The following is a 23607-nucleotide window of genomic DNA, read 5'->3' as shown; positions in this document are numbered from 1 at the left end:
AGACAGAAAGTTTTGATTATAAGAATGGGATGCCATCAGTCAGGATTTGGAGCAGAAGCGGATATCCTGCTGCCAGGAAGAAGGGCATTAGTCTTGAAAAATAAGGGTGAACACTGTAAATACTGAGTCTCTGAATAAACTTCATGTACTTCTATAAAAATTCATAAACTTATGAAATTATTATAATTGTACTTCAATAACCAGAGAAATATTGACTAAAAACTAAAAATCAAAAAGCAGCAAACTTTGTGAGAACCAAAATTGTGTCATTTTCAAAATTTTGGCCACGACTAAATAACAGTGCAGGGATTTCCCGTTGTTTGCTTTGAGTGCTAATGTATGGGGGCAAGGCAGGGGCAAGTCATGTAGTGGGAGCCCCAGTATATAATCGCCTCTTCAATCTTCAGTGACATTGGGGGGAGTGTGACACTATAAAGAGCACCTTCACAGATATAAATTTCTCAAGCCTCAATACATATGTCCAGAGAAGCGCTTCCTTTCTATGGACACTAGCATTAATGTGGCCAGGACTGAGGTGCTCCAGCGGTGTGCCATCACAGCTGTTCACTAATGGGTTACACACACAGAAAACTGGTAGTGAAGATTTTGCTTTTCCCAGTAAATATACACTGAATACAGTCATTGTACTTAAACTTTAATGATCTCAAGAATGGGTGAGGGGTCTTTGATCTCCAAATCAATATGCATTTTTCCACTCCAGCCCTTCTCTGCATCTGTTTCTAACTTCCTGTTTGGCTCCATGACAGTGCAGTCTGCAGAAACAGGCTTTTCTGGGAGCTCATTGCTTCATCAGGAAGCATGTGCTGCATCAGAGCGCTCAGGGTCCGGCTCATATATTAGGATCTCTTCTTTTCTCTAGCTCATTATCTTTACTGCCAACGTGTGTGAAAACACATGCGGAGCTAAACGCGCTCGAGATCTAAGTTTAGTGGCTGAAGATCATTATTTGTCAACCACCAATCAAATAATATGATCAATATGGCTGAAAGGGTGTTTTAACAGCACATCCAGTATAATCCTGCATGCCCCCTAATATGTAGAGTGGACTGATGGATGGTGCAGCAGCTATCGCTTCCGCATACTTTGTATAGGAATCCTGGGCCCAGCACAATCAGTGCAGGAGGAGGCCTCTTATCGCTGCTGTATGGGTGCTCCTTGTGTAACCAATGCTGTGTTACACCTTTATTTGTCATTGTACGGCCTGGCTTATGGCCAAACCTTAATACTGTTAAGTCTGAAAGATGAGGAGACAATTGTAGGCAGTGTATGTATGTGGACACCCAGCAGGTCCGCACTGGAGGTGGTTCCCAGCTCTAGACCTCTGGGGCCTTACAGAAAAAAAGGTAATGCAAAAATGCACAGCACAAGAAAAAAAAACAACCCTAGAAATCTTCATGAAGTGGAAGTAAAATTTGATTAAATACTAACTATACACTGTTTGGTACTCCATATGATATACACAAATCAGACATAACATTAAAAGGGACACTACAGTCAGAAAATGACTTATTTACATCTGGTTTGTGTTGAATGTATTTACAAAAAAAAAAAAATATTTAGTTTTTTTCACACAGTCTCATGGAGCCACATATATACAGTACATTGGCCGCAATGAACAGAGTCCAAGCCCCATCTTTTGTAATGAAACATCTACATTTAAGGAGTGCATGCAGAGGTGATTGAGAAAGAAGGGGCGCAGGGTCAGCTGTGACAGCATTTGTGTTATCAGCTGTGTATAGGAGGTGTTACCTGTCATTGTAGTCCGGCCTCTGCCAAGAAAGAAACTATTGTAAACTCAGGCTATAGCAGTGCTTTGAAAGCAGTGTAAGAATTGCAAGATTAATTTTTTTAATAAAAATTGGGACAAAAAAAACACGAAAAGTAACATCATTTAAACAGGTCAATTTTTAACACTAGCTGACCTTTAACCTCTACAGATAATTTGTTCTCCCTCTCGTGTGGTGAGCCACAAATTTTCAATTTTCTACAACTTAGCCCTATGAACTTTTTTCTTACAAGATGAATTAAGAGTCTTGAAAGAGCCCATTCATTTTACCATAGAATTGGGCTTTGGTTTTTTGGGAGGGCAGGGGGGTGCTGCTTAGACGGTGCTCATTGACCAGAAAGAATGACCAGGCAACGTGATTCTTTAAGTCGCTACCATTCTGACAATACCAAACTTGCAAGGTTTTTTTTTTTTATTTAAAGGGGGAAAAATATCCGAACTTCATTTAAAAAAAAAAGCTTCATTTTTCTATCAATTGAGTTTTGTGAGGTTGAGTTTTTTTTACGAGTTTTGCTACCATTTTTTATTGATACCATTCTGGGGTTCATACAATGATTTCATTTCTTTTTACTGCATTTTTAGGGTGGATACGATGATCACAATTGGCAATTTTAGTGGTTCAATTCTATTTCTCTTTACCCTATGGGCTACATAATTATACATATTGATAAGATTTGGCAGTACTAAAGATACTTATTTTTTTTTTTACCTATTCTGCATTGGGAAAAGGGAGGTTGATTCAAATGGATTTTTTTAAACAAATACTTGACCTACATAGACCTGATCCTTAGACACAGGTCATGTGTATATGCAACACTGGAGAACAAAAGGGAACAGGAGAAGGCATGTAAGAGGACAGCGAGAATGAGAACAAGACATAGGGAAGAGGAGAAAAAAAAAAAAGTATGCTTGTGACAGAAGTAGAGACCAGATCCGTGATCGACAAACTGTTAGATGAATAGAGATCATGGTAAGGACGCAGCCGGTCAGGGCACATCCATCTTAGCTGCTACTGGTAAGAATATACATTACAATAAGCCCTATCGTAATATGTATGCCATAGAAGCAAGTCAACATAGTTAATTCTGGTCAATATTAAGCAATAAAATATTATACTACCAAGATTGATCTGAATTAATTTAATAGTTATTGGTTCGGACCTCCACAACAGCGAGTCTCCCACATGGCCCTTCGTGAAATTTCATTGCTCATCCCTGTAATAAGGGGCTTGAGTTTGAGAAGGCAGCGGCATTCATGCGTTTAACCAGAAGCTAAATCCAAATACTGTTAGGTCCCGTTCACACGTAAAATACTGACCAAATACTGAACATCAGTATTTGTAAGCCAAAATCAGATCAGGAATTGGTGAAGTGTTTCTATTATACTTTTCCTCTGATTGTTCCACGCCTGATTTTGACTTACATACAATGATCAAATACTGAACGTGTACATGTTGCCTTAGAGGCAGGGGGTTGCTGAATAACACAGCCGGCATCTGCCATGTATGGTGCAAGCCACGTTCCTGCGCCCGCTCCATACAACCATGTCTGATAAAGACAAATTTTGTGTCAGGAATGATTTCAAACAGTGACGTAAGTTGGCAAAAAACCTCTGACCCATTGAGGCATGTGGCTACCAGTCATATACGAAGACAAAGCCGGAAAGTTAGTGAAACCGGTGTGGTGCTCTGTGCAATGCTCTGCAGGGATTCTTGGAATTTATGACAATATTACTTTAACACTCATCGGCTACCTAAACATTGTTTCAGATCCAGGAGCATGCCTGAACACTTGACACTTCCATTTATAAAATCACCAGTCTGGGGCTGCCTACTCTTATTAAATGGGCAGCCCCAGATGGGTGGTAGTAGCAGATCCTTTAAAGAATATTTATTGTCTTAGTGCCAGATACCCCAGCACATCTTCAAAGTCCATAGCTAGATAGGCCAGTTGTCTTGGTCACAATATTAGATTTTAACCTTATGGCTGACCGGTGTATATTCAGCAGTGGGATCCAATGTCAGAAAAGAGCATTGTTTAGGCTTCTGTACCAAACACACTCATTTCCCAAGACAAGGAATTGGTTAATTTCACAACCCTTTAAAAAGGTCCTCACTTCCTCCCTATCAGACAGAGCAGAGGTATGCCGAAATATGTTGTCCTACTCCCCCGCTCCTGTCTAGACACTCCTCTGCCCATCTACACACTGAACAGTTATGTCTCATCACCTGGAAGACTCCCTGACAAGTGTTAACCCTTCACCACAAGTGGCTTAAGATAAAAATAGAACTTTGTTTTTACAAGTCTAATCAGCCAAGGAGGGTGGTCATGTATTTTAGGTCCTACTATTGGTGCCACATTCTCTTAAAAGATGAATGAATATTGATCTGTAGGTGAATCAGGAGTATTAAAGGGAATCTGTCAGCAGGTTTTTGCTATGGAATCTGAGAGAAGCATGACATAGACAGAATCAGGGTCTTTGTTTTTATGTGTCACTTGCTGATCTGAATGCTGTCATTTTAATAAAAATCAGTTCTCTACTGCAGATCTGGCAGAGCTCAGTATGCCTAGCTGTGTATATCCACGCCACATCACTGATGACAGAAAGCTGCAAAATCCATAGTGGGGGCGGGGTTACACAGACCAGTTGATTAGGAGGCACGAGGTCCCTAGTCCTCTAATGATAATCGCCTGCTGACAAAACACTGATTTTATTGAACCACAGTCCAGCAAGTAACAGATCACTGGAATCAGGGTCTCTGCCCCTAAATCATGCTGTTCTCGGATTACATAGCAAGAACCTGCTGACTGATTCCCTTAAATGGTATTGGAAGTCATTCATACATGAGGCTAGATCACACCGTAAGAATCATATTACCTAGATAACCCTTTATAATACGAGATCAGATCTATTGGAATCAAGTGTTCTGCTGTAGGAATAAAAACATGGGTGCTGATAAGGCCATATTTTCTATGAAGCAATTCTGATGTATAAGGCTAAACAAATGGTTTCAGCATCTGCAGAGCATCTGTATAAATCCTCTCATGGTTAGTAGGGTCACTATTCTTTCTATCTACTAGATGCCAATATCATGAGGACATTTTTTTTGTTGTATACTAGAACTTTTTTTCTTGATGGAGCAGTAACATTGTTAAACTGGGGCCTGGGCGATCCAGTATCTCCAACAGCCTCATTTAGGTCCCCTCTATTTTATCCAGATCAGCTACAAAAGTATCCTGCAACCTGACAAGCCTTTTTTCCTTCAAAAGTATGTGTATAGGGGCCATATACATAGCAGATCTTTTGTCTGGATTTTTAAAACCGGATACCCACTTTATATTACAGAACCAGCATAGTGGATGCTTTACAAGAATCTCATCCACTTGTTTCAGAGAAAATCCATAGCTAAAAAAATGACAGGCACTGTGGATTTGGACTCAGTTTATGGCACGCAGAAGATTTTTTGGCATCAGATGCGATAAGTGCTGCGAGAAGGTACCATGAAAGAGCTTTTTGCCAACTGCATTTTTTTAATCTTTTTCTCATCTATGTCTAAATTTAGTGTCATCACTGAAGGCCACAAAATAAATTACACTTTTGAGCACATACACAATTTTTTTTTTCCTAAAGCACTGGAAGAGAGAAAAGGAAAAGAAAAACTGAAAAGCTTCCAGAGCCTAAACATTGAGCTGAACAACCCGGATATATAAAGCTTTCATGAAGCAGAGTTTCCAGTATGCGGCTGTATAAACGTGACCACAGATTTACAATAGTGACCTCCTGCCTCAAACGAGACCTGATTTGATTCTAAACAGAACAAAGGCATACAGGAACCACCAGTCTAATGACGCGATTTACCATGGATGGCATTTTGGTGCCTTTGTGTAGCTACACATCCTGTTAGAAAATGAAGGAAGCTGTTTAGACAATGCAATCTGGGTCACATCTAGTTCACTTGCAGCCATTCGGATGGCCATAAGAAAAATCATCGAGACTGAAAAAAAAGCATGTGAAACATGGCAAGAGGTATACCGTACCTTGTAAAAAAAACATCACCTTAGGCCTAAGACAAATGGGTAACTATTAGCAAGTAAAGTAATCCATCAATTGACCCGCTCACTCGCAAAATATAAGAAAGCAACTTACCTTACAACATCGTCTATATTGTTTCTGTATACACCTTCAAGTCTTTCTGCCGGAAACCCCATGGCAATTATGTTAGGATAAATATCTAAGAAAGAAACGTTAAGGAAAGCGCACAGCATAGTATTAGACTTTAGATAACGGCGCATATTACTAATGCCTCAGTTCATATCAAGCTTCAACTATTCAACACGTCTCACATATGCAGAGATTAATAAATCTGCAGACTTTTTATTTAAAGGTTGGACCTATTCAGACTTTACAAACCTACTTGACTATAATGGCCCCAAAAGTCCTATATACATCAAAAGTCAATAAATTAAGGTGCAATTAGATGGGTCCATTTTGGCCAAACCCACTATTAGACCAAAATTCAACCATCCAAAATTTTCCAAGACAATCTATAGAACTATCCAGTGACCACGAGCATTCACAGTTACCATGATAAAGTGTCTGGAACCCCTGTAAAAATTAGTGATCAAGAACCAGTCTCTAAATATGTTCTAAATGTAAACCATCATTACTAAAACTTATAAAACCAATTATTTCATCAATATTAATATTATTTCACAGGACACATGTATAGCACATTAGACCTGCAGGGTCATGCTGATTGACTGGGACTTTAAAGGGTACTTCCAAAAATACAAGGTTATCCCTGACCTACCCTGGCGGGTCAGTCTGCTCTGCTCATTCCAAAAGTCATAGCGAGGGTGGGGATCTGAATTGACATGTGATGAGGGGGACTGGCTTTCAATGCCAGTTTGTTAGCCTGACATTCAGCCCCTTTCTTAGGCCACGGTCCCACTATCAGTATTCAGTCAATATTTTTTTTCTCAGGAGTGAGAGCCAAAACCAGGTGAGACACAATCAGAGAAAAGGTATAATAGAAACAAGTCACCAACTCTGCATTTATCACCCACTCCTGAGAAAAAATACTGATAGTGAAGCCGTGGCCCAAGTCTCTCTATCAGGCATAACAGTCAGTAACTTGCTCCTCTAATAAAGGCAGGCTGAGAGCCAGACCCCACGACACAAGATCGGGGGGTCTGCTTTGCCTGGTGTGTCTGGTTCCTTCTCTTGGAGGAGGAATCATTGTTTAAGCAAATGGAAGACGTCCGCACACGAAGAACGATGTCCTGGTAGATCGTGTGTTTCAGGGATATATTTTCTTTTCTAGTTCTTCACACTAAGTCAGACATGTCATAAGAAGACATAGCAGCACTAGAATCTGGCTTTTCTTAGCCTTTCAAAGGCGGCCAAGATGTAGCCATAAACATTGCATTTCTTTGTTGGATAACAATGTTTTCTCTCCAAACCGGAGTGCTGCCCCAGACCCCCTCACTTCTTGCATTTAGAACGCATCACTTGGGGGCCAGTGCAGCATTAAAAATAAAAACTCATGCAGACAGTATGGTTTCTATTCCTGCAATAATGAAAGTAGTTAATGTGCTGATTTCTAGGAGAGAGAAACCGCAGCCACATATAGGCTACTCTAGGCCACAGGGAAACTGAGGTGTGCGAGAAGGATCGGGCATGTTCAGATCCTCTGCCTTCTCCACCCCATTGAATACAATGTACATACACCAGTTTCTGAAGGAGTCATTAGAAATAACAGCTGTCAAACTCTAAAAAGGCGTCCCCACCCAATCTCATGGGTGCAGTGAATGGAGAGGTGGCTGCGCATGCACAGCTTTTTATATACTTTTAATGGCAGCATAGAACCAAACACGGCTTGGTGTGGATATTTCATAAATGTCTAAACACATTACATGCATACAAGTGTACGGTGACCACTAACTTGGCAGCTTAGACCACCCAGCTACTAAGCCACATTTATTAACCAAATGTGTAACCAAACACTTTCTGCAATATGTACTGGAAAAAAAATCTTTTAAAAAGAATGAACGATTAAAAAGATATAAATATTAGACAATTGGTGACCATGATATTTTTATAGTGTGCTGAAAAGGTGATCATGATGCTATTTCTATAGTGTGCTGAAATAGAGTATTGATATGGACACAAGAATGCCGCAAGTTGCCAAACAATCAGGTGCAATGCATTAAAGGGAACCTGACAGCTGATACATGCTGACCGATCCATAGGCAACATGCATCAAGCACTGGCTGTGTGATTTCAGCAAAGTATGTTTGACTCTGAAACGAAGCACCATCTCAGTAAAAAACTAACCAAAAAAAACCACCTTAAAATCAATAGGGAGACAAGCCCCACGTTAATAGTCGAGAATGTCGGTCTCTGGCAGCTTGTCCCAGTCTGCTCCCCTTGAGAGATGGACCTAGATTGTGTGCGTGTATAGGGAGGGACCTGTCAGTCATTGGCAGGAACCAATCTTTTCACCTAGTCACCTGTGAAATCATAGTCCGTGTCTGCTACATGCTGCCTGTGGTTTAGATAGCATGTATCCACTGCCAGGATCCTTTTAGCTAATACAGCAGTCCTACTACTTTGAGCTTCTGATGAAGGTCATGTACACGTTATCGAATTTGAATTGAACAACAAGGTAACGGAAAGAAAAGACTGAAATTTTAGTGTAGACAGTAACACTATTAAGCAAATAAGAAAAAAATCTTCAGCTCACCTGGCCCAGCCTGCCCAGTCCTCCTTTCCATGATCTCAGTGCTCGGAATTAGTCCATCCCAATCTGGGAGAAAAATCCTCAATGAAAGTGAAAAATAGTTTTCCAGCACACGATTTAGAAAAATTAAAAGAAGCCTTTATTTAATCCATCGTTAAAAAATACAAATCCAACGGAGATAAAAGCGTATGTAGGCTTACGCGTTTCGGATCATATTTGACCCTTAGTCATAGCAATGCTATTTTTCACTTTCATTGAAATTTTAGTGTAGACAACTTATGGGAAACGTCTTTCCTTCATCATTTACAGCAACTCCTTATTAAGACATTCCACAACAATTACCAAGAATGGGAGGCCAGACGTTCTAAAAATGTTCATATATTGCCTTGTTCTTAAATCTTCCTTCCTCAAAAACTTTTCCAAGATGCTATCTTACACTACAAGACAGACCCTTCTGTGTAAGTGCACCAAGTTTGTCTAAAAAACAGATGGCTGTACAAAAGTTAAAAAAAAAAATCCTTTATTTCAGAATGAATGGTACTGGATAGGTGGGAGGGAATTAAAAAATAATTTGGACTACTAAGATAGATATATTAAAAAAACACACGCGCACACACAAAACCAACCCTCTGAAAGTTAATGCATGCTTACTGACTTTTCTAAGATGGTCCATTCTTAAATTTGTCATGTCAAATTCCTCTCTCCACAGATACTGACAGCAGAATTAAGCAGACATCCAGCCCTCTATGGCAGGTATGGAAGTACGTTCACATCCACATCCATGCCTCTAGAAGGGGTTGTTTCTGCATGTGCATTGGCCCCAGTAAATATACATACACACAATACTATACTATGGAAAGAGTAGCCAGGAACCCCCATCAGGCTATCAAAGGAGGTCAACGGTAGACAAGTATTTAATTTTTAATTTATTCACTGCACAAGCAAATCTAAACCAAATTAAGATTTTGCTGCTATAAACATTTTTCTGCAGCAATTTTGTTCATCTGAAAATACCACAAGTATTCCTAGGTCCTATCAAGGCCTCAGATAAAGTAATCCTACAGTACAGTTTCCTCTGTGTACTGTGATACAGCAAATATTAAGATCCAAATGGCATTTTTTTTTATGTATTTGTGTAACCTATTAACTTAAAGGGATTCTGTCAGTAAAATTTGTCTTCGGCAAGAAGTCCTGCAGGCGAGGGCAGTATAAAACCTGAAAAGGATACCTCTTTTTCTTGTTATTTGATGCTCCCTTGCTGTGAAATTTTTCTTATTCATATGCAAATTAGCTATGCAAGTGCACTTCTGGGTGTATCAGTGCTCGTGCAGTCCTCCACTACTCCAGCAAACATTACTGACAGATTCCCTTCATCTTTGTCCTTGGGTACCAAATATATCATCCAAACTATTGCATCAAATCGCATCCCCCAAGCAATTCAGTGTCTAATGGCAACAGAAACAAAGCGGCTGAGCCTGGATGACAGGAGGCAGCAGCGCCTTTACCAATAGAGTTCGGGATCATCACTGAAAATGAACAATGTGTAAAACTAGAAACGAACTAAAGACCCTGGATACAGTTATAAATATTCACATTTACCAGCCAGATTTAGGAAAGATTCCATCTGCCTGATACTAAGCTGCTAAAACAAGACCAGAAACAAATCATGGGGCATGTATACATTTTAGAAACTGGAGAAATATCAAAAGCCAAAAAGGGCATCTGGGCACTGAACCAGTAGTGAACTCTTTCAGGTCTGCAGAGAAAGGAGTTAAAATCCCCAGTACAAGGGAATAAAGCCATGTCTGTTCTCAGCTATGGTGCAGACTCTCGGCAGTATCTCCTCTTTCAACAGTGAGCACTTTGTGCTCCGACTGCCACAACCAGTCCAAGGAAAACGCCTTTGGTATTTTCAGCATAGGGGATACATTCATGGTGTGTGCCAAGTTCATTTCTGAAGTGACTGTACTTGAAAACAGCACTGTTATATTCTAAACTTTAGATCCTGGGGCAGGAAATAATCCTTTTTGGCTTGAATCTCTCCTAGAGATGTTCTTCGAAGAATGCCTGTTTCAATCTCCCGTCATGAATAGTGAAGAGCACTTGTGGATCAAACATGTTCGAGGAAAACAGATTAAGAATTTGACAGTATGCTGCATCATAAATGGACCAAATAATCACGAATAAAACAAGCACGAACAACCCAGGCTCTGGATAATTTCATGAAATCCACATGCAGTCTGTTGAAGTTTTCCATTAGGCTGCGTTTCCACACAGCGGCTGTGGTGCGGCCAAAATCCTGGCCGACCTAATGAGCTGTGCAACTCACAAATGACAGCAGCTGAAAGCTCTTTCACTGCTCATGTGCGCTTGGCAAATGCCCATTTTGTTGTAATTAGGCCGGGTTCAGAAAGCCGTATTGAATATGGCATCCGCAAATTGCAGACATGACCGGCTCTGTGGTCGCCTGCTTTGTGGATAGGTGCAAAAGTTGCCTTTACATTGTATGCGTTATTCTGGTCAATAAGACAGACCAGCATAGTGTATACTGCAATTTACTTTTTTTTCTTGCAGTCAGACCATTGGTTTTGTAGTGAATCACCCATGTGCTGTGGCACACTGGCTATAATGGGTCCTTGTGCTGTCTATGGCACATGGGAGAGATAAGGTGATACCACAGGAGCTGGCTGAATGCATCCAAAACTGTGTCCACCATCATGTCCAATGGCCTCAAGATATTAATATCAAATTGTGTGACCGCTGGGAAATACGGTGGGTGTACTTTTGGTTGCATGCAGCATTTTATAATTACTTTAAAGTTGTCCACTACTTTTTCACTGATGCCCTATCTGGATAGAGCATCAATGTTTGATCGGACAGGGGTCCTGTTTGCGGCACCCCCACCGATCAGCTGTTATCGGTGCCGGCCGGAAGTACTTACTTGCGATGCTTGGAAGTCTAGCTGTAGTGGCCGCTGCGGGGTAATGCACACCCACCTCCCATTGAATTGAAAAGAAGGCAGATGTGCAGTACCCCGCGGTGGCCACTATAGCTAGACGGCCAAGCACCGCAAGTAAGTACTTCTGGCCCGGCGGCCGCCAGCACCGTTAACAGGAGATCGGTGGGGGTGCCGGGAGCAGGACCTCGACCGATCAAACATTGATGTCCTATCCTATGGATAGGGCGTCAATGAAAAAGCAGTGGACTTTACCACAGCAGCACTGTCAGTTTGGTCTTTTTCCAGTTTCTCTACACAATAACTTAAAGGGGTATTCCCATCCCAATATGTAGTAGGTACAATAATAATATTAGCAAATGCCTCCAATCAGAAATGTAGTATAGTTCTTCTGATTGGCTAGGTCTCTTTCCTCATGTTCAGGCATTGCAGGACCTTAGGTATCCATAGTTACGACCACTAATATAATGACAGATAGCTAGTAGCTAGAGGTCAAAAACCATGGATACATAAGGTCCTGCAATGCCTGAACATGAGGAAAGAGACATAGCGCATCAGAAGAACTATACTACATTTCTGATTGGAGGTATTGGCTAATATTGTTGCACCTACTACATATTGGGATAGGATCTTGGGAGGTAGGAATACCCCTTTAATCTTACTGAAAATTGTAAATTCCTAGCAAGATTAATGTGGAGGGAAACAGTAAGACAACCACAGTGACACAGGACTTAAAACTCGCAGCATGACCACTATCATCTACAATCCACACAGCTCATCATGTCAAAGCATTCCTTTGGTGGCCTTGTATGCCGCAGCCTTGGTTTCCCTGCACAGTACCGCCATGCTACTACATGCAGTTATATAGCCTGCTGGCAGAGTCGGAGAGGTCTGTTATATTTAATACCTTTCAGAAAGAGGGAGATCCAATGTAATGAAAGGGCAGTGTCACAGATACATGCCTTCCAACTGTCAGCATCTGCACACAATCCCTTGACTAGAAAGCATCAATGACCCATGTTTCTAAGGCAGACAACAGATGTGGAGCAAGGTCAAAACATATCAAATTACACATTCACAGTTACAAGTGCCCACAGCTGTCCCCATCTACACAAACGTCATGTTGGTGATACACAAAGGCAAAGTCACTTCAGCCACAGTACATAGCAGTAGGGATCGCACCAAACATTCCCAGGAAAACCACAAGTCATTTGCTTCTACTTTTCCCCTACCATTTACTATATGACCAAGTGCCATAATGTAAAACTGAATTGCTTTCTGTATTTACAGGGATTTCCCCATCTTCTAAAACGATAGTATATCACTGAAACATGCCGTCACTTTCTTTCAGTGGGGTTCGGAGCTCAGTTTTTAATTTTGCATTCTGCTCTTTAAAAATGAAGGCTGCATTGGGATTTTTTTTTCTTTAAAGCTACTGATCATATAATGAAATTGTGCTGCGATCATAGCAAAGTCTAAAAATAAAAAGTGTGGGGTTATTGCAATGTCATATTCAGGGTTTCATAAATCTGCCCCCCCCCCCCCAGGTTATTGCCTTCTGTGCAGCTACTAATTTATACATTATTCTAATTAATCGGGGGTGGATCTGTACTATACGGTCGCGGCTGCTATAGTTTTGGTGGAGGAGAAATATTTTAAAATATATTTTAGTGGTCAACCTCTTTAAATTCTTAATGAAGTAACAATTCTACAGAATCTTTACTTATGACTCGATTGTGGAATACTTTTGTGTTTCCCATCCTGGTAACTTATGCATAAACTGACAATTGAGTTTTTATAGGGACACACCAAATTTGTAAGTCTCATACTGTCCAATGTGTACCAGCAGGGTCCTATGCGACACGCTCCGTGTCATAAGGAATGATAACGCCCAGTTCTCAATATAGTCACAGATTTTTGGGAGAAACAAATTCAGGGCTTCTGAGTATGCAGTAGTGACACTAAATACGGAGCACAAGGTGAACATTAAAAACTATGCTACAAATATCTTCAATATCAAATATTACTTTTTGCAAAAGCTTAGACAATATTTAAGAAAGTCATCAATGTAGTCATAACTCGCAAGCGATGGGCAACCTAATAACAGATGACAATAGTGAATAACAAGACCCCACACATTTAAGAGGTTTTACCAAATCTGGAAGTTATCCACTATACATGAGGTTAGGAAAATCACTTTTCGATCACTGTTGGGCCAAATGCTAGGATACCCACCAATCACGAGGGCTCCAGCGCATGCGCCCCTCAGACTGCAGGGCACGGCCGGGCACTATACTTTGTGCTCTCCGTTTTTCATATGAATTCCTTCTGTCTGTTCCTCTAAGAGGAACCGAAAGCAGAATATGCAAACGAAAATGTGAACTTGGCCTTCAGGACCGTAGAACAAGTAAATCCATGAGCAAAGCTGCTCATTCAGTTGCCAGATCGAACACAAATGCTCAATTGGACTGACCAAGTGTGCTTTCAACGGGAGGCGCTGCCATACACATCTGGTGGCTTATCACCTATATGAACAAAGGATCTGTCAGTTTGGACAAAGTTTTTCCCCTGCAAACATTAACCCTTAAGAGAAGGGCCAGGTTCACCTGACATTCATCTAATGTTCATGGCTAACCTTAGAATCGGAACTACAAGGCTGCTGACAGAGTCCACTGCAGAGAATGCTTGCTGGTGCTATACACAGAACAGTTAGGTCATTTAGGGCAGGCTGTAGTCTGTCAGTGCTAGAAGTAATCAGCGCCGGCTGAAGTAAATTACACTGATGCCATATCATGCAGGGCTCACTTTAAATCTACATTTTACATTTCATCCGTTATAGAAGCATGGCCTGACTTAAGCTGGGTCCAGATGAGCATGAAAAATGCCAAAAAGAGGTGGACAGCCTTCATCCAGGTGCCATCTGTATGTCCATTTTGTTATATCTGTTTTTATACAATCAGTTTAAAATTAGAATCTACACGATCAGTTTCTTATGTTAAGAATTGCAATGTATTTGTAAAATTTGGATGCAATATGAACATTCCATATGGGATCAGATTTTTTTTTTCCCGAACCCACAGGCTTGAATAGGAAAATCTCATCCGACATACATGCTGAGATTTTTTTTTTTTCACATGGTAAAAAAAAAACAAAGTAACCTAAAAAGCCCTACTGAACTACATTGGTCACCGTGCTATCAGATTTTAGCAGACAGCACACGTCCATATAATTGCGCTTGTTCTTATACGAATATACATTCACAGAACACTTTGGCGTTGTTAGTTACACCAATTCCTATTCTAGAGAGCATTTTTATATTTTTATAACTGGAATATTTTTCTAATATTAAACGATAAACACCGACTGTTCAGATATTCACAATGGCGCTAAAAGCTGTAGAAGTGGGCACTAACAGTCAGTGACAGCAAACAAATCCAAATGGATTGAGTTGAGATTTATTCCAGGCCACTAAAAATATAAAAGTCTGTGCCAGAGTAATGCCCTGTACACGCTCCCAGGACTGAACATCGATGCATCAGACATTATGCTTTTCTTTATGCTCTCAGGGCGGGTTGTATGAATGACCCTTTATGGATCCTTGAAATGGAAAGTCATGTCTCAATGGTTGCTAAACAGTACATTCTGAAAAACCTGAAATGCAAGATCAAGAAAAAAAAGGTTGTGTGCGCCACTACAAAGAATGCAGCAGATCCGGTGAAGGAAATGGTGTGGTATTGGGCCTACACATGAAATAATGAAGAATACAATAATGGCAGCGTACTGCTCACATGTAGATCCCGGCTTTGATTTATAGCAATATACTGGGGAGGTTTTGGGCTCAGGAAGTCTGAATCTGACCAGAAACCAAGATGCAGTTCAGTCTTTGCCATATGCTTAGGGCTAATTTCACAGATGTAATAAGCCCACACCAATATCACATTTACAAATCATAGCCAAATTGATGGTGCAGACACTGGAACCAACAATACCGGGCACCATGCAATGTATTTCTAATGCTGCAGGAAAATTTGATCGTACTAATAGTTTCCTACATGAAAAAGCAGCACATATGGGCACATTGCTGGAGACTTCCTTTTCGATCAGCTCATCTTATTGGACTGGAGTTAAAAGCGGTCAGCCAACCACTATATGATTAACACAACAGAATGATTGTCTCACTTGCCATCATAGGCGCACTGCAAGGAAAGTGAATAAAAATCTAAAGGAAGGAGTACAGATGAAATGGCATTCGTCAATAAATGAAAACAACCAAGCAGCCCAACAAATTCACATTTTGCAAGCATATTTTGCTGTGTTATCTGTGCAGAAAGTCTGCTATGTATTAAGGGTATATGCACACCCTAAGCATTTACTGAAGAAATTTCTGCATCTCTAGGCAGGATAAAAGCAGCATAAAATATGTGCATGTTTTACATACGTTTATTGTTGCAGATTTTACCCCACTCATTAGTGTGGGTGAAATCTGCTGCAAAAACGCTGAAAGAATTGACCTGCTGTACATTTAAATCTGCAAGTAAAAAATAATCAATGTGTGCATGAGATGTCATGAACCGCATTTATTTTGCTGGTACTAGGTAATCCTTAAGGTTGTGTGACAAAACTGTTCAGAAAAACAAAAACACAATGTGTTCACATACTCTAACATATCAAGAAAATTGGATCTAGTTTCATGAAAGTTGGCCACCGTGCATTTAAGGATGCCGATGAACTGTTTATTTTTTTGGTGTGGCATTCCTTTATCTACTGCCATGGAGGGCCTAAAAGAAACTCAATAGTGCTTTTAAGTGCATAATCCCAGAATTTCTTCCCTAAAACTGCGGTCTCAAATCTGAACCAAAAAAGCACCATAATAAAGGGGAACCAGTAAGCATTAAAAACAGAATCAAAGCAGACTGATAATGCAAAGAAAAAAAAAAAGTTTTCCGCACGTGGCATGATGGCCTAGGACTCTCAAGGCAGAGCCCTTACATAGCTACAAATGCATAGTGAAACCTCTGCAAATGACCACCGCTTATCCAGACCCAGCCTGTGACATTCCAGCCCAACTATAATTTGTAGGTACCAGCCCACCTTTACAGCCTTGAGAGGTTTCAATATACGAGTTTATATTGCAGTTAGTTTCTAATTTGCCAACAACTTCCTAAATTAACTACAGAGCATGCATCATCATACAATCTACTGACATGTATCAAAGATAGAATCAAAAATATTCTCTGGGTCTTAAGAGCACAAACTACTTGCATGGTTACCAGAACTGTTGTGCCAAGGGTGTAATTAACTACAAATTCTATACAGCAGTGTTCGAGTGGCCCAAAGACATCCAAATGTGCGTGACAAGAAGCTGGCTTTCTGCTGTATTTCACATTTTATTTGGAAAGTAGATTGAGTACTACAAAACGACATGAGCGGCTGCTTTACAGCCAAGAAGATCACATGTGTAGGAGGGAAATGCAGGGCAGATTTCCTTGGGAGCAGCCATATTCAGGAGCAGTAGAGCAGAGCCTTTATACCAAGTTCTCCCACATGTAAGAAAAAGCTCAGATCACTCTTAGGCTATGTGCCCACGATGCAGAAATGCTCAGGATTTTTTCCTGAGCGTTTCTGCACCTCCCTGGCAGAAAAAAAAGCATGCGGATTGTACATGCGTTTTCCTGCCAGGGACATGCGGAAGTGAAGCGTTTTTCACATGCATTTCCGCATGCGGGTTGACAAGCGCTTTCCAAGCAATTTTAGCATCACCTGGAAAGTGCTTGACAACTTGGTCACACTATATAAATCCATGCAACCAGCATGGATTTATATAGTGTGACCGAGAGAATGTCAAAAAATAAATAAATAAATGTATACTTACCCTCCGATGGCCCGCGCTGTCTTGCTTCACCGTCCTGGCAGCGGTGGATTGAAGGACCTGCCGACGTCAGCGTCGCATGACCCGTCACATGACTCTGATGTCAGCGAAGGTCCTTCATTCCATCGCGAAGTGCCGGGAAGCAAGGAGGAGCGGAGCGCGGGCCGCTGGAAGGTAAGTATATATCTATTTATTTTATTCTTTTTTTACAACTTTTTTAATGGCACCCGGGTGTGGATGAGACTCTCCTCTCCACCCAGGTATCATCCGCACATTAGAACGCGCCAATTACGCAAGTACAGATGCAGTCTTGCAGAATTGGCGCGTTCTAATGCAAGTCAATGGCAGCGAAAACGCAGCACTTCCGCAAAATAATTGGTTGTGCTGCGTTTTTTTCCGCAATGATAATCCGCAGCGGAAATTTCCGCAGCATGTGCACAGCACATGCGGATTATCATTGGGGAACATGGCAGGCCTTCTACCATGCGTTTTTTAAGCGTTTCTGCAGCGTTTTTGCCGCTGCGGAAACGCTTAAAAAACACATCGTGGGCACACAGCCTAAGGCCACATTCCAACGTTCAGGACTCAGTCAGTATTTTACATCAGTATTTCTCACCCGAAACCATGAGTGGGTGATACATGCAGAAGTGCTGCATGTGTTTCGATTATACTTTTCCTCTGATTGTTCCAGTCCTGGTTTTGGTTTACAAATACTAATGTAAAATACTGACCAAATACTGATAGTGTGAAATTGGCCTTCAAGTGAGAACTAAATTTAGACAAATTTAACACCCCAAAATAAGAGGAATGACATTTTGCAAAAGTAAGTACACAAAAAAAATGGTAAACTGCAGACTATTATGCTAATGATTATACAAATAGCAAGGCCTAACTATTACTCCTTGGCAGAAATTGCTTAGAATAGAGTGAGGAAGTGTGTGCTACACTTATGTGCCATGTAGCAACCACAAACCCTGGTAACCAAATCAAGGAGCTCCACAAGCAGAGCACTCTTAGAAGAGTTAAAAATTTTCATGCACCTGTAAAGGTGGCATTCATTGGTGCCGCTCTACACCCATTCCATTCAGGAATCTGTAGCATTCTCCACCACCTACAGTATTACCGAGGTATCTACTAGGAGAGAGGAGAATGCGCTCAGAAAATGAAGCAAAATAATCTTGTAGATTATTCTAGGAGAGAAACACTTTTGCATCTTAGAGTAAAATTTCCTATCCCAAATGTGCAGCAACAAGAGGTCAGTGCATCTGTTATCTGACACAATGGATTTTAGAATCGAGGAGATGGAAAATAAAAAAAATAAAAAAAAGTAACAAATTTTAAAAAGGCCGCTCAGCATCCCTGATAAATGCTTGCATTCTCCATGAACTATTTCAGATGTCCTAATGGACAATCATAAAAAGCTGACAAATCAATGTTGTGGTTTGACAGTAGTAGCACCGATTGAATAACGTCACTGTGTGCAGAGACAATCTCCACCACCCCCTCCCCATCTGGTAAAAGCCAGTTGTCAATTTACTCAAAATTTCTTAGTAGGAATTACAGAGCAACAACACAAAACATTGAGTCCTCTTAAAGGGGTTATCATTGCTGACACTGGAAGGAGTCTGTGTATTCAAACAAATATAATAGAAAAACAACACTAGACAAAAATGCTTGGTTTCTTTTTCCTTACAGCATGACCACCAAGATACAGTATGAGCTACCTTATAATCAGCACTGTAGACACTACCTCTAACATATCATGGGTCACTGGTACTGACATCTCTGCAATACAGAAGCCAGACGTAAAAAAACAAAAACAAACAAAAAAAACACTTTATAGACAAAAAAAAACACTTTATAGACGCAATAGAGAACGAAAGAAAAAAAAATAAATCAGCAACAAATATCTAAACACAAGCACCTGGCTACTTCAATTTTGCATTACACATCCAGCAAGTGTATCATACATTTGCATGGGACAAGTTAAACCCATGCATGTGCTGAAGACAAGTGAGAATTCACATGTATGGAACTAATTTTACATTGAAGACATTTCTCCAACCAATTGTCCACACTTTGAACCAGGGCTGTGGAGTCGGTATACAATGGACCGACTCCTATAATATATAATAAATTGGGTACAGTAATTCAATGCAGTTTGTGGGGAATATTTTTCATAAGAATTTGGGAAAGTTATGAAATGTCCTATTCCTGATCTAAGGGTCTAAACTTTTAGATGAGATGAATCTGTGCTACAGTAAATTTATCGCTTAAACATGAGCCATGTATGAGGGAGTCAGAGGCATGGAAATTGAGGAGTCGGAGGTTTGGCTTACTGACTCCACAGCCCTGCTTTGAACATACCCTTTCCCTTAGGCCTGTAACGAAGGGCTAGAATATGGCAGCATGAACTGAAATTAAGAGGTTGAAGTGACCTGAATACAGATGGATTCATTGGCCAAGTTGGGTTCCGCAGGATCATGGTGGATACAAGTATTGTGAATGAACTGTGGCCATCTGAAACAGGCAGCGTGATTCTCTACACAGAAATCTATATGGTCTCATCAATTAAAGCTTCGACCTAATGACATAATGCAGGAACGACAACACACCTAATGTGCACACATCATGAGTTTCATTTCTGCACAGATCCTGGCAATATACATACTAGTCATAGGGGCACATTAACATTCAGGAGTCCGTTATGACTAGCAAATGCATGATCATAATACCAAGAAAGCAAAAAAAAAAAAAAAAAAGGTTATCACCACTCCTGTCAGCCTAATACACCATAGATAGAGTGATGTGTGTAGAATCAAAAAGACGTAAACGGTAATAATTGGCATACGTTGTGACCCTTATTTTCATCTCATCATTAAAATGCCCACATTTAAGGCAAATAGATTGCAGACTACAGACCTCTCGCCATTTAATGTGCAGAATTGCATGGAGAGAAAAGTGGAAGAAATACTATGACGTCACCTCAAGAGATGTGCACCAGACTCATTCACTGACAAGTAACACCAATGGAGAAGGAACTGTAATCAGGTGAATAGCAACGAATAGCTGGAAGGCTGCACTGATATATCCCACACAGAAACGAACACTGAAATAGAGGGGGGTGAGAATCAGTATCTGGATTAGAGCCACAGCAACTAGCTATCCTCTATCAAGGGACTGAAAAATGACTGCAAGGAGTCTGATGCAATCCTTGTACGTGCAGTCTTAATTTTCATTTTAATCTGATCTGTGACTGAGCTTAGGCCTCAGCAACAATAGAGGATTCTCAGCCCCTGAATGATCTGGAGGAGACTGAAAACCCAGATGGAGGGTGAAATTGTTTAGAAAAACCTCATTTCTACTAATGCATCAAGAGCATACATTAACCTAATAGAGAAATGCAGCAGAAAGAGAGAACAGGAAGATGTAAAAACCTAAAGGAACTGGGGGATAAGCCTTACTCTGCATTGAGCAAGTGTCACCATTCATACAAGTGCACATCAAACCACAGATTACTGTCAATCTTCATACCCAGTGCAAATACAAGAGGCCCAGACTACTACATTATGACCTGCCATGTAATAACCTTTATACAATGCGCCATGATTGTCAGTAAGGACAATCTCAGTATCAGCATGCGTTAATGTAGGAAATCTGACCAACAGGCTTTTCAGCTATGAAGTTGGGCACCAAAAGCTGTTCATAGCACACCAAGTCAATCTCACCCTAATTTTGCAGCATTGGCAAAAGTCGTTGCCTCTACAGTGTCAAGTCTGACTGACGTAATTATGGGACTAGATAAAGACAAGCAATACAACAATACTGTAAAAGTCTTGTGTGGAAAGTGTCGTTCCAAACATAGAAAATCATTCTAACCATAGCAAAATCCCAGTTGTCTAACGGAATAGCTGACCATCTGTCTAATTACTGGGAAATATCCCAAGCCTCTACTGGGGGGTCTGAACAGGGCACCTGCCACCATACAACTAGATGCTTACGTCACCACCTGGGGGAAACCTTCAGACTGATCTGCCAAAAAGAAAAAGATACACACTGGAGAAGATAAGGAGGCCCAACTTAAGTGAGAGCAGAGCATTGCAAAAAAAAAAAAAACCCAGTAGCAACTTCCATGTATCTACTGCATCTTCAATGACAACACATAGAATTTAGCCTAGTACCAGGGAATGGACAATGGTTTAATAGCTCAAAGCCAGCTATGCCAGGTGTTGATGAAAAAAGCTGCCATAGTACTAGTGCTACCCGGGGGGGGGGGGCACAGAAGGGCAAATTCAGACACCACTGCCGCAGAACTTTTTGGGATGCTTTTCACTTAACACGTGAAAGCCCCTCTCCAGTATACTAAAAAATATACAGGACTTTTTGTCACCTGGCAATATCAGGTTGGTAAACGACAAGGCCCAAATCTCCCTCATTACTGCCTTGACAATATAGAAAACTTGTCAGAAGCCAAATGACAGAGGGAATTTTACCACTAAACTCTGCACCCTGGGGTCACATAGGATCCCCCCGTCGACTTGGGTTTAACAGACAAGTACAGCATTTCCAAGTACACTGACCCTTTAAAAAGACAGTCTCAAAGAAAACCTAACACCCCCCCCCCCCAATGGATAGACTCCACAAAGCATCAAGTCAGCCCCCATACAGGGATCATACACACTACAGGCCTCCTGCAAAAAAGAGAAAAAATGTTTTGCTACAATAGTTGTAACTTAGGCAAAATCTAAAATGTTACAAAGTAAACTGATCGCAAAAGTGACCACTCAGATCATCACAGGAACAGGGGAGCAATGCATTCACAGAACAGGGCCTAGAGCTCCAACAGAAACCAGCTATTGTCCGCTGTTATCAGCCACATGAGGGATCTGACAGGAAGTCCAGGACTCCCATCCTGCCCCATGATCATGTCCCCACCACTCATGTACAGTGCTGACACCTGGCTATGCTCTGGGATAATATGCAAATTATAATCTAATTCCTAAAACCCCCAACTCCACACAACCCCCCATTATAGGGAGACCCGCAAAGCGATCCAAGCACAGCAACCCCTGCCCCATGTATGAATGAGAATGGAGAAGCCCCAAGTATCAGCATGGAGATGATGGGGGTAGTTGCGCGCTGTACAGAAATGGATACAGGTCAAGTCCAAGTCGAATCCATCCTCCTGGTATCGCCTTTTGTTCCTGCTGACGAACTCCTTGATGATGGCGGTCATGTCGGGGAGCCTGGGGGTGGGGAAGAAGGAGGAGAGGGGGGCTGAGAGGTGCTGCTGGTGGGGGGCAGCAGCGGCCCCGGCTCCGGGATCTGCCTCCTCTCCCCGGCCGTTTAGGTCCCCTCTCCGCCCCCTTCTCCTCCTCCTACTGCTGCTGCTGCTCCGGGGGCTGCCGGGGGAGGCCAGAGTCTGGCCGGAGGGGGCGCAGGAGAGGCGGGGGGATGCGGCCTACTCCCAAGTAGAAAGCCCTGGTGAAGTCTCGGGGTACAAGTCCTTCCCGGGTCTCCCCTCCACCCCAGCCGGGCTCGGTGTCGTGCTCCACTGGGTAAAAGCGGTGTCTCCGTACTCCTCTCAGGCGCTCGGTGCCGGCTCTCCAGGTCGTTACGCAGCCGGTGCAGGACGGCCCGCTGTGCTCGGTGCAGGAGCCCGCCTGCCGCGTCTCATGTCTCCGCCGCCGCACGCTCAAGCTCCCATCATGGCTTCCCAGCGAGAGTCAGCGAACGAGCATCGACGCGTATCCCTCCGCGTTGCACTGCTCAGATCACTCCGCCTGCCTCACACAACATAGTCCCTACCTCCTTCCTGCTCCGCGCCACTTCTTCTCATCCGTCAGCCGAGCCGTTACCGTAAACCTTTACAGACAAACCCTATATTATATCCAGCAACTCATTCCTTGTGACCGTCCAACGTGACGACCTGAAAAAGTGGAAGGATTCCCACGTTTGCTGCGGAAGGATATTTTTTTTTCGTTAGTTTTAATAGGCTGGGACTATTTTTTGTTCCTTGAGGAGGGGGAGTCACGTGGTACATAAGTGGGGAACTTTTGCAAAATGTCATTTTTTTTCTGCACTTCATTTCCCTCTCTTCCTCTTGCTTGTAGAAAGAAAAAAAAGTGAGAGGCCTTTTTTTTCTGTTACATTGAAGCTTTGGGGGAGGGGGAAGGTTTCTGCCAAGATTTCTGCTGGGAAAAAAAGTGAAATCTACATATTTGTTACAGTCT

General features: G+C 41.6%; 1 protein-coding gene across 1 annotated transcript in view; it reads right to left on the bottom strand.

Moving 5' to 3' along the window:
- Positions 1–23127, bottom strand: part of PTEN (phosphatase and tensin homolog) — a 54503-nt gene extending 31376 nt beyond the window's left edge. Inside the window, exons 1-2 of the mRNA XM_073685514.1 lie at positions 22532–23127; positions 5954–6038 (exon numbers count right to left, since the gene is read on the bottom strand). Of these exons, the coding sequence (XP_073541615.1) occupies positions 5954–6038; positions 22532–22610 (164 nt within the window). The 5' untranslated portion in view covers positions 22611–23127. The remainder of the gene's footprint in view (positions 1–5953; positions 6039–22531) is intronic.
- Positions 23128–23607: the final 480 nt, after the last annotated feature.

The sequence above is a fragment of the Phyllobates terribilis genome, unplaced genomic scaffold (assembly GCF_046119375.1).
Source record: "Phyllobates terribilis strain yellow unplaced genomic scaffold, ASM4611937v1 Scaffold_5__5_contigs__length_657084704, whole genome shotgun sequence".
Taxonomy (NCBI): domain Eukaryota; kingdom Metazoa; phylum Chordata; class Amphibia; order Anura; family Dendrobatidae; genus Phyllobates; species Phyllobates terribilis.
This window is presented reverse-complemented; position numbering and strand designations above follow the sequence as displayed.